The sequence below is a fragment of the Jatropha curcas genome, chromosome 1 (genome assembly GCF_041381405.1).
Source record: "Jatropha curcas cultivar XTBG-Jc1 chromosome 1, XTBG_Jcur_1.0, whole genome shotgun sequence".
Taxonomy (NCBI): Eukaryota; Viridiplantae; Streptophyta; class Magnoliopsida; order Malpighiales; family Euphorbiaceae; genus Jatropha; species Jatropha curcas.
In genome coordinates, this window is record NC_143151.1 from 28,320,360 (window position 1) to 28,335,431 (window position 15,072).

Here is a 15,072-nt window from a genome sequence, read left to right on the forward strand (position 1 = left end):
GTTGAATTTTATATTTCATATGACAAGCTTTTCTGAAGAATTTGCCAGGCTTAAAAACAATGCCACTGCAGAACAATAATTTTATTGCATAACAATTTCACTTTTAGTTACAATTACAATTTCAATTGGTTACAAATTGAAATGTTTAATTATGTTACCTATTTTGGTAAATGAGCCTCCAATCTAATTATTTCACCTCTTCAAGGAATTATGAAATGGGAATTGTCATTTCAAAAGATAGTTAACCATTCTCTTTGAACACTCTGTTTATCAACACAGAGGGAGATCCTGAGGTGGAGGCAATACAGATTCATCTGGTCCATTTCCATTCTCAACAACAAATGCTGTTTTCAAACCCCAGCTTGTATGTAGTTCCAAGTGACAATGCATAAACCAAACCCCTAAAAACCAAAACAAAAGCAAATCAAGACACTAAATTGCTGATTTAGAGTTTATTTGAACTTTTTAAGTACTTTTATTAATATAATAAGTACCTGGATTATCTGCGCGGAACCTTACTGCAGTCCATCCCCCAGTAGGTACTCCAACTGTGTTTCTTTCAGGAGGATCAACCAAGTTAAATTTTGCAGGATCCTTCTTAGGATCAAAATTTCCAATTCCAGTTCCCACAACAAAGAAATTGTAGCCATGTAAATGAAAAGGGTGAGATTCGACAGTAAGAAGATTTGTGTCTTGCAGTACTAATTGCACTGTTGAATTATAAGCAATTTTACTAAGCCTAGTGCCTAAGGTAGTGCCAAGATTAGCAGTAAGAGGAGCACCAGTGTAATTAAATGGAGTTGGAGGATTATCTGGAAAATCTGTTCTAAAAACACCTTTGATTTTGAAGTAATGAGCTTGAAGCAGACCAATTTGAGGCATCACAAAAGTGATATTGTTCAAAGAAGCAGTTAGTTTTGTTCCATTTAAGCAAGAAGGACAAGCGTTTATCCCTAAACCAGCTGTGAAAAGAAGATGCCTGTCAACTTTAAGAGGTACATTTGCTGGGAATTGTTTAGAATTCAAGCTTCTAAGCTTGGAATTATAGTCTAGCGCAAAAGCTGTGTCATTTGGTGAAGGAAGCTGAGGAAGGATAGGGAGAATAGTATTTGGGATGCCTTTATATTGTAATATAGCAGTAGCAGTTTTGTTGTCAATAGAAATTGGTGCATCCATGAAAGGCCTAGCAGCCATAAAATATCGGCCAGGCGATTGTGTTGCTTGAATTAGAACGCTTGTGGTCTGGCCTGGTGCTATTAGAATTGCTTGAGTTGTAAAGGGTTTGGTGTAAACTGCATCAATTTCTACTACTGTCAAATTATGACCAGCAACAGCAAAGAAAAGCTCGTCGTTAAGTGCAGCATTAATGATTCTTAAGAGATACGTCTTCCCTTGTTCGACCTCCATAGCAAATGTATCTGTTAAGAAATAGTTTCAGCTTATTTCTTAATTAGACTCTCCTAATAGCTAAAAATTGCTAATATATATACACTCACGTTTCTCTGAACATGGGAAAAGTGGCCCTGGTTTTCCATTGATAGTATGTGCATCAGATGCATTTGGTGGCAACCCCAGCTTGTTCCCTTGGTTAACTAGCTGTTCCACATCATTGTTCCACCATTCTCCTACACCATCAGTTAGACCAAATACCTTAAAAATGTTAAGTTTTAACACTTTTTTGGTTAAAAAGTTTATACAAATAATCAAGCAATTAGTCGAATATCGTACCTAGAAGGAGAACTTCTTCTCTCTCAGGCTGAGGGAAAGGAAATGGGGTTCCAAGTTGAGGCATTATAACAATAGCACCATAGACAGTAGCCCTTAGCCAAAAGATATGTGCATGCCACCACAGAGTTCCTCTTTGGCCTGTTATATTAAAATCATATGTGTAACTATTGCCTGTTTTTATAGGACACTGTGTTATATATGCAGGTCCATCTGCCCAGCCATTGCGAAACTGCTTTAGTCCATGCCTGCATACACCAAAATATTAACTTTTATTATTGAAAAACTCTATTTTACATTAATATTATTAATATTATATACTTCTTAACCATTACCAATGGATAGACATGTTATATTGTGCATGGTTAGTGACATTTATAAGAACCCTATCTCCTTCTCTAGCATATATTGTTGGCCCTGGAAATCTCCCGTTGACTGTCACAATTGGCTTGGCATGACACAATCTGCTAACATTTTTCACTTGAATCTGCAAGAAAAAGGAAAGCAAAGCATGCAACAACTAAACAAAAAAATGGAATTAAGCAAATTTACGATGCCAAACTAATTTTTAGTAACTCACATCAAATTGGTATTTCTTAACATCAGCTTCAACTGGTAGAGAAATTATAAATAGAATTAAGCAAGAAAAGAGAAAATAAAATGCTCTTTTAGTTAGAGCCATTTTCTCTCTGGGTCCAATTATTAAAAGGAATTATGTTATAGGATGAGACAAAGAGAGTAAAAGTGATAAAAGTTATATATAGTGCTTGAAAAATAGAATAGAACATCAGTTTGTTAGCAGAGGAAGGTGGTGTTGAATTAGGTAGAGAGCCCAATACCAAAGCTTGTAAGCAAGAAACTGATAGAGACATGAAGGATTAATTCAACTTGAAGATGAAAAAAAGAACTGAGAAGCCTCATGCCTCATGCTATATATATATATAGAAGAAGCCATTTTAAGAGCATGAGAGCTACTCTAAGCCAACCATAAGCTTTCTCCTTGCTTAACAGTTTGGTTATCAAATAAGAACCTTGCTTCTAAGGTTTCATGGTTTTCTATTTGTTGGAATATTATATTGTTTCTATTATATGGTTCTCTCTTTATTGAGTTTTGTAAGGCTGCTCCAATTATTATATTTTATTTGTTATTAGGAATTACATGATAATTTGCCAAAATGTTATTTCGATCTGTTATTAGGAATTACATTATAAACTAAAACAAGTGTGTTAGATTAATTCATAATGTTATTTCGATCTGTTGAGCATTCTAATGAATAATATATATATATATATAAGGTGTAAGAGGATAAAAGAAATAATTCATTCGTATTAATTTGTGAATATTTACAAAAGAATCTTGTGTTAATATAGCCTCTTTCATTTAGAGGAATATAAATGAATGTAATATCTACAATGGAATATTATAATTAATAATAAATAATTAATTATGCATGTGCATATATATATATATATATATATATATATATATATGTAGAAGCCATCAAAGTAGTTTTTTCTAGTTATTGGAAGCATGGGCCTTGATAATAGAAGAGCCAGTCTTGAAGTAGGTTGGTGAAGACCTAAGCCAAGTTGGGCCCCCAATTATGTCCTTTGTCAAGAATTGAGCAGCCTCTTCACTCGATAAGCTGTGTGACCATTCTACCCTTTCCGACGTCTTCGCTCCCGGACCATAATTCTTGTACTCCCCATAGAACACCGTACTGTACACATTATCATTTGCCAACAAAACAATTAAATAAATTAGTAATTGTCAAAGCAACATATTCTTATTCTAATTATTAATTTATTTTAGATTGTATATCATAAAAACCGGAACCATAAGTGGAATCATTGTCATCAGACCAATTATAATTTCAGTCGATTCAAGACGATTTTCAATTCTAAAAAGTAGCACGTGAATTGTTAATTAAATATGGTTTAAAATTAAACTCTCCCCCGACCAATTTGCTTCTAATAAAAATTGGGTCAATTGCAACATTATTCATATGATCTAAAGCAAATTAGGATCAACCCTAATTTAATATGGGAAAATTAATTTATACCTTTGCTTAGTAAGGCCAGCCCAACTATCCCATCCAGTTGGGACAATGGCGCCAGAGATGTAATTAAGGGCAAAAACCACTCTAGAATAATCACCCCATGGCCTTCCTAAGTACGAACTTGCAGTTGCAACGCCTGTGATCTTGCAACCCAAGAAGATAAACCCAGTATTCTCCGATGGAGAGTTCCTGTGTTGAGCTGTTATTGATCCATTGTTTTTTGAAATCGAATGCACATGGCACCTCTGCATAATCAATCAATATATATTTATTTAAAGAACAATCAAAATAACATATTGTGTGTGTATATATATATATATATATATATATATATATATATATATATACAATCATCACCTCAAAAAGTGAAGCAGCATTTCCACAAATGAAATCTGTAGCTCCTTCGATGTAGCAACTGCTGTAATAGTGTGATCCGCTTTCATCCAAAAGAGTATCTTGGTAAGACAGAATTCTGCAACCATAGAATGCTGCTCTATCTCCTGTTACTCTTACTGCAACTGCTCTATCACCATTTCCATATGTATTCTGCACACAGTCAATTAATCACAAACCAACCAATTCATTTAATTAATTCTCGAGTCTCAAGAGGAGTAACTTAATTTACGGTTATACCAAATTTGCCACCGTCGTAATAATGTTATACCTGGACAGTGAGTAATCGTCCAACAAAATCTGAAGCAAGTACAGAAAGTGTTGGAGACTTTATAATGTCCCCTCCGTCGCTCCATGTTATTATGGTGGTGTTAGCATCATTGCCGCTTAATGTTATGAAGGGCTTATCAGCAGGCACAACTACTTGTTCTCTGTTTACATGCACATATAATGAAGAGAATTACAATATTTTTAAAGCAAAATTACAATTACCCATTGATTTAGTATGAATAATGAAGAATTTGCAGATACAAACCTGTAAATTCCTGGCTTAACCCAAATGAAAACCAAGTTAGAATTATTAGGAGGAACAGAATCAATGGCATCTTGTATTTTCTTGAAATCTCCTTTACCAGACTGATCCACCCTTATAAGAATAGCAGTTGACAAATCTACGGAAGCTGAAACCATGAAAGAACCTAAAGCAATAATATGAGCTAAAATTACAAGATTATAACCTCTAATCTTCATTTCAGGTGAACCCATGTGCGAAAATTGGCAGGAGTCCGAAGAGAAATGAAATAATGTTCTTAAACAATGGTTTAGCGAATGTAATTAAGCTGGGAAAGGAACTTAGCGTTCTATATATTATATACACACACTGATTAAAGAAGACTGAAGAGACCTTTCTGGCTTAGTTATGACCTTAATTATAATATGGAACATTCCTAGTTAATGGCCTGTAGCCGATTTCTTACTGTTGAAATTCAAACTAAAGATGGCTGTCTTAACGTAAGAATGTGTATTCAAATCAGAATGAATTAATTGATTGAAAACGTACTCTAGGTGTTACTATAATCATTAACTGAAGATTATCTGATAAAAATATTAATGGTGAAGTGTATTAATTCGAAATGAAGAAATGTCGCCCGCCAGATAAAACGTAAACGAGCTTAATTAAATGATAATCCCATTTTAGTGTTTTTGATTGGCAGCTCATTAGACTACCAAATTTTTGTTAAAAAAAATTATTCTACCACCTTAATTTTTTATTTCTAAAACAAACTTACAAAAATATGACTCTTTAATTATTTAGTTTTCTTCCAATAATTAATTAATTAGTTATTAAAATTTTAATTCTTAATTAAAAAAGAGGTGCAGGCTGCAACCATTTCAACAAGTAGCTTTAATTTAAAGGCATTGTATCCTAAAAACCAGGAGAAATTGGGTGCATTTCTTGATTTATTGTTCCTTAATCTCTTGTTAACAGTAACAAGCAACATAAGCAACTGCTGGTGGACATGATTTAGGTTAACAGGAGCAGTTTTTATTTGTTTCCAGTTTGATTGTGCAATCACTAATTGTCTATTTTTCATCCATTAAGCATTGTATTATTTGGATTATTCAAATTCCGATTATTTCAATTCAGTTTACTGTGTATACACACACCTATATATAATTTAATTTGATTGGTTATTTGGTTTCTTGCCTAAAAATCTAAATTCAATTAGTTAAAAAATAAAATAAACGATGTTCAATAGTGTACAGAAAAAAATATAATTACATAAAATGAAAATATTGTAATAAACACAATTAGTGATAAAAAGAAATATTAAATCAAATTGGTTCAATTTAATTCGTTCAGTTTGTCTTAATTTTATCTTTTCTCGATTTATTTTCATATTCACTCCAGACATTTGATCGTGAGGAATAAATTCTATATTGTGATTTATTTTTTAAGCATCGGAATAATAAAATGCCTTAATTTTAAAGTGAAAAATAAAAATTCCTAACCAAAGACGTTACTCATTAGAATCAGATTCTATGAAAAGTTAATAACTTAACAAGAAGAAGGAGATCTATATAAGTTTATAATTTCAATTACAAATTCATCTATGTAAAAAGTTGATAAATTGAGGGAAATGGTTGAGACCTCCCTCCAGCTCCAACCGGGTGATCATATCTTTGCTATAAGAAGATTTAAGGGTTACTCCCACCATGGTTAGTCTACTTTGCAAAGCCATATATTTTTGTTTGTTTTCAAAATTTGGTTTGACATAGATGTTGAAAAATTGTTATGTTAAAAATATTTAATAGAGCTTATATTATCTTTAATTTGAAGTTCGTGTATCAAGTACCTCACGGGAATTGTTAATATTTACAGTTTTTCTTATAAAATGAGAAAATTATTTCCTTTGCTCGAACTTATGATCTCTGGATCACGAGTGGAATAATTTTATCGATACACAAAAATCAGCATTATAAAAGCAACATGAAAATTATGTTTTTTTGGGAAAATAATTTTACATCAATGTTAAAAAGGCTCAAAGTATATTAGAGTTCCTTACATGTATAATTTACAATAAACTCAAAGTAGAATGTTATTTGAATACTTAACAATGGCAGGAATATATGTGGGAGAGCTACATGGAATCAAATATGTGATTCATTTCACCACCTCTACAGGAATTAAAAGCTCTAAAAATCCAGCTTGCCAAGTATGTGGCTATGACACAAATATACACTATGGAGTGGTAAAAACCTGCCTTGATTGCTTCCTTTCAGGTGACTCATTGCAGGTGAAGGATTATAATGGAAATTCAAAACCATCTTATGAAGTTGTGCAAACTGCCTACAGGTTACTGCAAGATGGGTTTGGCGAATATGAGCTTATTATGAAAAATTGTGAGCATTTTGCCACTTTTTGTAAAACAGGAAAGACACAAAGTGCACAGGTTGACAAAGCTATAGATATAGCTTTTGAACGCTTGGTTCTGCCTGCGGCACCAATAGTTGAATCTGTATTTGTGCTATCAAAATTGCTAAGATCCCAATTTGGGATAAAAACCCTAATTAGGCGTTGAAATTTATGTATACACAAAAATGAATGCGAGTTGCTCTTGTTGATGTTATATAATTGCACACGTCATCTTTGTGATTCTTTTGGGCCGGACTGTATTCAAATCAACAAACCTAATTAAAATTGGGCTATTATTAGGGCCTTGATAGGAGGGTGTTTTAGTAATTATAAACTGTGTCCCTTTTCACTATAAAACTAGCTCGGAAAGCCAAACCCTATTATCTCGACAGCAGCTGCGTCGCTTCGGAAAATAAGGTCTGCTATTCTGTTTCATCTGCAATGACTTTTCTTTTATTATTCCTATCTTTTAATTTATGTAAAGAAAGAGAAGATGCAATGACGATTAGATTATAATCTCGTTAATCTGATAATCAGTATGAGGACAAATCCTCTATTCCATTCTTAAACAGTCTGAGCATTCTTCTCTTACTCCTTTTTCGATTTTCAGCGTTTCTCTTTATTCTGTTTTTTGAAAAGTTTTGGTGAATTAGTTTGAATTTGAAATTTCTGTTAGAAATGAGATTTTTCCTGCGGATTTTCCAGTCTTTTGGTTTGTATTTTTTCATTTTGGTAGCTTATAATTAATATCAGATATGCATTTTTAATTATATATACAAGAAATTGTTGAATGCATCTGAAATCAGAGGCCGACTGGAAGCCAGTCCAGAAAAGTCCATACTAGAACTAGCGAACTAGTAGAGAGTAGTCCATACTGGAACTACGGAAAATGTTATCGGTATTTTGCGCCGAATGTCCCTGGCCGGCTATTTTGGGCCGACTCTGGCAAATCCTGACTTTGAAATCACGGTTGGAGTAAATGAGTTGGTTGTATTTCGCAAGATAGGTTCTAGGAAGCTGAAAAGATCAGCCAACAGAGCTTAATCATAATACAATTTTTTTCCCAAAAAAAATTATAATCCAATTTACAATATCAAAAAAAGATTATTTTAATTCATTCTTGGAAAAATGAGTATGCATGAATTGTTTTGATCCATCCATTTCTATAATTAATCACGAATTTTAGACTTTCAATCATTCTAAATATAGACAATTAATTAGTTACTGGTGTTATTTTCAGAGCATAAATTATTAAAGCTCGATAATTATTTGTATCAAATTACACTTATTTTCATTTTACCCATAATTTGTGTAAATAGACAAAACGAAGAAATCCGAGTTGCTGATAGACGAGCCAGATTCAACAACCGCATAACTCAAGAAAGAAAGGAAAGGGTGAAAATAGGAAAATAGGAAAGATTGAGAAAGGTGAAAATCGGAATGGGTGAGAACTCTGCAAGATGCAGACAGGAAAGAGAGAAGAAAGAGACTGGGGTTGATTCTTTTAAATCACCATTCACAATCAAAAATTTAATTAAATATTAATATTATTTTCAAAATTAGTACCGTGAGGGAATGGTGCGGAAGCTTTTCGGGTTTGAAATGGAAAAAAGGATTTGCAGTTTCCCGAAAATTTTTTAATTTGACATAATTAAGAACTTTTTAAAATATCTTAAATTTATTAAAAATCTTTTAAAAACTTTCATTATTTCTTATATTATTACTTTTTTACTTCTATATGATATGTAGTATTCTAATTACGCCTGTTCTAATTATTCATAGATGGTGAAATACATAAATTTAGCTTTCAACCTTGTTATTTTAATTTTGTGACATTATTAGTTTTTATTTTGACCCATCGAACACTTAAACTTATAAAATTAATTTATAAAATTAAATTAATTAAATAATTATTAAAAAAATTACATATCAGGTCGAAAAATATTTAATATTATCAAAATTTATAAATTTAGGTGCAGGTCATTTGCAAAATGTACCACAAGATTGAAATTACAAATTCAAGATGTCACAAAATTAAAGCTCTAAAGTTTTAGAGTGAAAAATTTAAAAGTAAGATTAAAGTTACATATAGTATTATCTTCTTTATTTCTTTTTTCTCTAAAAGCTTCCAAACACAAGGTAAATGAATTCGCCAAAATTATAAAAGAAGAATTAAGATTGGAGATTAATAATTATTTATTTTATATAAGCTAAATCATTTATTTTCTTCCCTAATTGATTTTTCTTTTTGTGGAGATGCACAAACATGTGAAATTATTTCAAAGTTAACCCAAACACGTCAATCTTGGCGGCCGCCAGAAAAGTCAAATCGTGTTTACTTAAAAAAAATAAAATTAAAACTAAAAAGTTAAAAAAGCCAAAAACAAAGAAACCCAATGAGCTCTTTCCGTTAAAATATTGACCAAAAAGAAAAGTTCGAACATTTGCTATCGAAAACCAATCGCTACAAGAAGAATCATAATTTGACAAAAGCTTTGAGAACAGAGAGAGAAGAAACTAATGGAGGTTCTAAATGAAGAAGAAGAGTACAATTGGAGAGATGTGCAACTGCCATCGTTGATTCCAGTAGTTCCAGCACCGGAGCTGGAGAGAGAGACGGGAGAGAGACGGAGAGGCAGAGACATACTTATAGCTATAGATCATGGACCCAATAGCAAACACGCCTTTGATTGGGCTTTGATCCATCTTTGCCGCCTTGCCGATACCATCCATCTTGTTCATGCTGTTTCCAGTATGTCTCTCTTTCTCTCTGTTTTTCTTTTTTTTTTTTTTCGATGTTGTTTTTTTGTTATTTAATTATTTTTATTTGTTTATATTTTAATAGGTGTGCAGAATGATGTAGTTTATGAGATGACTCAGGCTCTTATGGAGAAGCTTGCTGTGGAGGCTTACCAGGTTGTCATGGTAAGTGAAAAAATCTAAACTTTCTAAGGAACTTTTATTTGTTTATGTTCATTAATTTGAAATTTTGTGTCTAATTACTTGTGTTTGTTAGTTGATACAATTAATTGTTTTAATTTTACAGTTTATTTTATCTCCATTACTCATATTTTTGTTCATGGGATGATTCTTAAATCTGATTTCAATTTTAAAAAAGGAATTATTAATGTTGAATACAAGAACGCAATCTCTTTTTTTTTTTTTTTTTAATGCATTTGTAATCATTAAAATAGATATTCATATTTTGCAATTTTTAATGTTTTATGTATATTTTATTTCATTTGGGGAACCAAATAAAATTTATGACTTTTATTCAATAATGGACTGAAAATTGAGATGCTTATTTAATTACAACATAATTTTGCATTCATAATCTTACTTTGCATCTTTTGGCTATTACTACTATTGTTTTAATTTACTCTGATTCATGTTTTCATCACCACCTATTCGAAATGCAATATCCTCTGTTTTGGCACATAGGTATTTCTTTTGCCTAACTCCACAATAGCTAACTCAGTTCACTTAATAGGGTGTGAAATTATTAATTTTAAACTTGGCATTATTATCTAGTATTTGTTGTATTAACCTTGAAACTAAAAATGGAAATCGATATCTAAGGTCAAAGAATCATATTCCAAGTTTATTTTTCAAATAACTGAATAGAATTTGTTGGTTACATCTAGTTTATATATATATATATATATATATATATCATTTCAGTGTATTTAAAGTTTCAAGTAGAGTAACATCTGAAAAATATTAGACTTGTTATCAAGCAAACCAAAAAAGGAATTTTATTCGAAAAATAACATTCTTTTTTCCAATTTTAAAGCCAACCAACATGGCCTCCTTAATTGAATTCCTCGCTCAAATATTTTTATAATGTTGATCTTTATGGAATTAGGTGAAGAGTGTTGCTCGTATTGTGGAAGGCGATGCAGGTAAAGTTATTTGCAAAGAAGCAGAAAGGTTAAGGCCTGCAGCTGTGGTGATGGGTACCAGAGGCAGAGGCATAGTTCAAAGGTACAAATTCTCTCTCTCTCTCTCCCTCTCTCTCTCTCTCTCTCTGTATTCTTGTATATAGTTCTTTGATAAAGCAGCTCAATTAGAAGGAAATCTTTTGATTATTGTTTCCTTGCAGTGTCTTGCAGGGAAGTGTGAGTGAATATTGCTTCCACCACTGTAAAGCAGCGCCTGTTGTTATTGTTCCTGGGAAAGGTATCACTTTCAGCACGACCCATATAGATAAAATATTTCATTGGATGATTTTCTTTTTAAATGACTTTTCACTAGAAACACAAATCTAAATCGCCAATGCACACACTCTTATTCACCCAGACATCCAACAAATTTTATGTTAAATTTATTATTCATCTTTGAACTTGCAGCAGCTGGAGATGAATCATTAATTCAATGGAAGTAATAGAACTGTCATAAAGGAACAAAATGGATGGGAACTAGCTACCAGCTCTGGCATTTGATGTTGTGAAATGTGTGTTTTTTATAGTTCTTTGATTGTTTGGATAGATTGATTTGATAGGTCTCTCAGGAAGATGATTTATTGTATGATGTTCATTACAACAAAGTTTAGTTATTATTTGCTGTTTGTATGACAAACTTACATTGTGAAAATTTAATTGCCTTTCAAATTTGCCAATTTATTCATTCGTTAGTCTTTTAGGTGTTAGAATATGTAGGTATGGAGGAAAACCCAAGTCTAACTTGCTATAAACCTAATTATGTATCAAATCCCTTGCGCAGTAAATGGCTTACAGTAAGATTCTGGACCTATCTATGAATTATGCTTAAGACTTACTTATAGGTTTCTGTTGAAATGTAACTATGAAACCTTGAACTCCAAATCTGATAAATTGGTTTCAAGTTTCAACACCTGTTTAGTTTAGTTGGAGTACAGTTGGTGTAAGTTACACGGTTAGTTATGATTGTATCTCCAGACAAATTTTACTTAAAAATAGAATTTTTCTGAATATCTATGTCGGCTAAGTATGGAATCTAGATTTAAGATTAGAATTTTGCATTTGATAAACTCTACTGAAGGTATTTTATACGAAACTCCTTTTTCTTCTTTATCCTTTATCTCTTCCTCTTTTACTTTTTTACCATCCAGGCCTAGGTGGCCCAGAAGAAAAACCAATTAAAGATTGGGTCCTTGTAAGCCTAGCCCATTACAGCCCAACTATTTATTTAACCCGTCTAGAGTTGCACTCAGGGTCCATTTAGTTCAGAATCTGGAAACCGAAATCAGAATCAATTAGAATTAAAAATGAAAGTTTTTTATTCCATATGGTATGTTCTTATAAGTAAATTAATATATTAATAAAGTCAATCGGTTGCGTTATAATTGATTTTTTAATTCATATGAGGAATGAGGGATCACAAGTTCAAGTTTTTTGTGACTATAAATGTTTTTATCAATCTGGTGCCGTAAGGAGAGGGCTACCTCTGTTCTGTAGCTCTTATTTCAGTCTATCGAATCTCTTAATGAATTATAATATATATATATATATATATTAACAAATGTATTAAAAATTATATTAACCAAAAGTATAACAAATATGTATAATTTGATTTTAATTTTATCAAATTTTATGTTTACAATTGATTATATATTTAAATTTATTAGTCTTTTTTATATCAATATTGTATATTTTAATTTTACTGAAATTTATTTAATTTTAAAATATTAATTATATAATATCTAATAGTAATATGTTTGAAAATTTATATCACATGTCACATTTTATTATTTTGACTTGATTAAACTTGATTCTCATGGGAATCTAATTCTCATTCCCTAAGGAAAGGAAGAACTGATGATTCTTATTCATAAAGAGATCATATATATAGATTTCCCACTTATTTTTTCTTTTGCTAATTTCGGTTTCGATTTCTTCCTTATCTTTTTTGAACCAATCCAAACGGACCCTTAAAAGTTGGAGTTAGGGCTCAAAATTTCTGACACAGTTTTGAGATAAATGGCTTTGTCTCTCTCTATCTATTCCAAGATTCTTGTTGCAAGGTAAAGACAGAAACTTATTGCTCCAAACAAAAATCTCATTCCAATTACTAAATTATACACATAGCCAAAGAGAATCTTTGTGTGAGCCTTACAATATTTACACATAGACCTTGCAATAAATACATATATTCAAAAGATTGAGAGAAAAAATCTCAAAAAATAATTAATTAGATGGGAAGCAAACAATATTTTTTTTCAAGGAAAAAGAAAAGGAAATTCACATTAAGGTGGAAAGGCCCCAAGAAAGGGAGAAGGCAATATCATCTTTCACCATCCATAGAAAACAAAGAGAATCAAAGAGATCTTGGCAATGGATGAGGCAGGTCCACTCCTCTCACCATTTCTCTGTGGCTTGAAAATGAGGGCAGCCCTTTTCTTTAAGGCCTTTCACTCTCTACGAGAAATTGCACTCAATTTCTAGTGGTCCTTCTCTTTGTGTTTCGATGTATATATATTACACGCGCCGTCCTCGAAATTCAACCTAAAACGCTTCTTTCCTATTATATATATATATATGTATGTATGTATAAAAGAAAACTTACGTATATTAATAAGAAGGTATATATGCATGTTAAAAATGTACGTATAGGATATGAACTTTCCACAGGCAAAAAATGGACCAACTCTTTGAGGAAGTTGAGGTTTATAGCTAAATCATTTTTCAAATGATGTCAAGATTGTAACCTCCTACCAAGAAAAGAAAACCCAAGATGTCATTCTTCTTACTTGAACCTCTACAACGTGTACCTTGTAAAGGGAAATTCTTGTACTCTGTTTTTATGTACCAGAGAATTTTGTTTGGGAAATAAGAAAACAAGAGAACCAGTTAGGAAATATCCTCAAACATCCTTTAAAGATGGTTCATTTTCAGTGAGTTCATTCATTTGCATATTCCAACAAGTTGGGAAATATCATAACATAATTTTGATTTTATAACTCTAACTTCAATTAAGTACAATTTTATTGTTCTTTTCATTTTTTCTCAAAATGAATATAACATTTTAAAATGAATAATTATGATAAAATTATTAAATAAGATAAGGTTGAAGAATGTAAAAGATTGTATTTCAAAATTCTATAACTTCCCAATAGGAAATTAAAAAAAAAAAAAATGTTTGCTTATTGAATATTAGAACAATTTCTTTCTATTTCTATAATAAAAATGAGAAGGAACTAACAATTTCACAAAGAAATAACTAATGATGCTTTTTAAATATATATATTTTTTATTTTTAGATATCATAATTTGTAATCAAAAGAACCAAAAATCATTTTCTTTTTCCTTCTAAAATGCCAAAATGTATAAATATTAGGAACCTACTCCAAGGAATGGGCAGTTAATGTACTTTTAATTGTATTATTTACATGACGTTCTTATCTGAAAATTTGTATACTTTGGCAATTGGTTCATTTTGCTTTCTTTGGAGCCATAATAAATCTGTTACAGATTGGGTAACATTAGGTATTAGGCATTGCGTATGATTGATTTATATTTTATAATATTAATTTTTATTAATTAAAAGTAAAAATCTATGTCCAACGTAGACAAATTGCATAATATCCATAACCTCTACATACAAAAACTTTGAATATTATCTCTAAAGCTCCCTTTAACATACATCAAATGATCAATTATAAATTTATAATTCAGATTTATTTATATCAAATAGGATGCAATTTTTAAGATTATGAGAGTTAATTAATATTATTTCAACTAAAAAACATTTGAAAGAAAAGAATGACCAAACATTAATTAATAAATTTTGGAAGGTTGCCAAGACATGAAAACTATAATAAGGAATTCATGTCCCTTGTTGCTTCAGTATTTATTTAATTTTATAAAATTAATTACCAAGGTCTCCATCAATCTAAATATTATTCTGTCCTAAGAGGGAGCTGACACGGTCCACATGTACTCTGGCCTTAATTGAGCCTTGTCATCAGGTTCATCCAACAGAGAAACAACTTGTTTGTAC

At 31.2% G+C, this 15,072-nt stretch overlaps 3 protein-coding genes and 2 non-coding genes across 5 annotated transcripts; 3 read left to right on the forward strand and 2 right to left on the reverse strand.

The window, feature by feature from the left end:
* Positions 1-66: 66 nt before the first annotated feature.
* On the reverse strand, positions 67-2,468 carry LOC105630153 (laccase-11). Its single transcript, XM_020677862.2, has 6 exons — positions 2,306-2,468; positions 2,061-2,212; positions 1,729-1,973; positions 1,497-1,625; positions 495-1,418; positions 67-401 (listed from the first exon to the last, which is right to left on the reverse strand). Exons 1-6 carry the CDS (start codon positions 2,405-2,407, stop codon positions 271-273), a joined length of 1,683 nt encoding a protein of 560 aa, XP_020533521.1. The 5' UTR covers positions 2,408-2,468; the 3' UTR covers positions 67-270.
* Positions 2,469-3,233: 765 nt separating this feature from the next.
* On the reverse strand, positions 3,234-4,943 carry PE11 (pectinesterase 11). The gene is made up of 5 exons (XM_020677886.3): positions 4,714-4,943; positions 4,450-4,609; positions 4,143-4,331; positions 3,789-4,030; positions 3,234-3,446 (listed from the first exon to the last, which is right to left on the reverse strand). Exons 1-5 carry the CDS (start codon positions 4,941-4,943, stop codon positions 3,242-3,244), a joined length of 1,026 nt encoding a protein of 341 aa, XP_020533545.3. The 3' UTR covers positions 3,234-3,241.
* A 1,344-nt stretch (positions 4,944-6,287) lies between these two features.
* On the forward strand, positions 6,288-7,162 carry LOC105630359 (uncharacterized). Its single transcript, XR_016318467.1, has 2 exons — positions 6,288-6,398; positions 6,963-7,162. It is a non-coding gene; the product is annotated as an uncharacterized LOC105630359 (transcript).
* Positions 7,163-7,589: 427 nt separating this feature from the next.
* Positions 7,590-7,674, forward strand: LOC119371144 (small nucleolar RNA U30). Its single transcript, XR_005178713.1, has one exon. It is a non-coding gene; the product is annotated as a small nucleolar RNA U30 (small nucleolar RNA).
* Positions 7,675-9,615: 1,941 nt separating this feature from the next.
* On the forward strand, positions 9,616-11,537 carry RD2 (Adenine nucleotide alpha hydrolases-like superfamily protein). Its single transcript, NM_001306034.1, is given in 6 exon segments — positions 9,616-9,847; positions 9,941-10,020; positions 10,961-11,079; positions 11,198-11,274; positions 11,445-11,464; positions 11,466-11,537. Coding segments are annotated over 6 exon segments (600 nt in total).
* Positions 11,538-15,072: the final 3,535 nt, after the last annotated feature.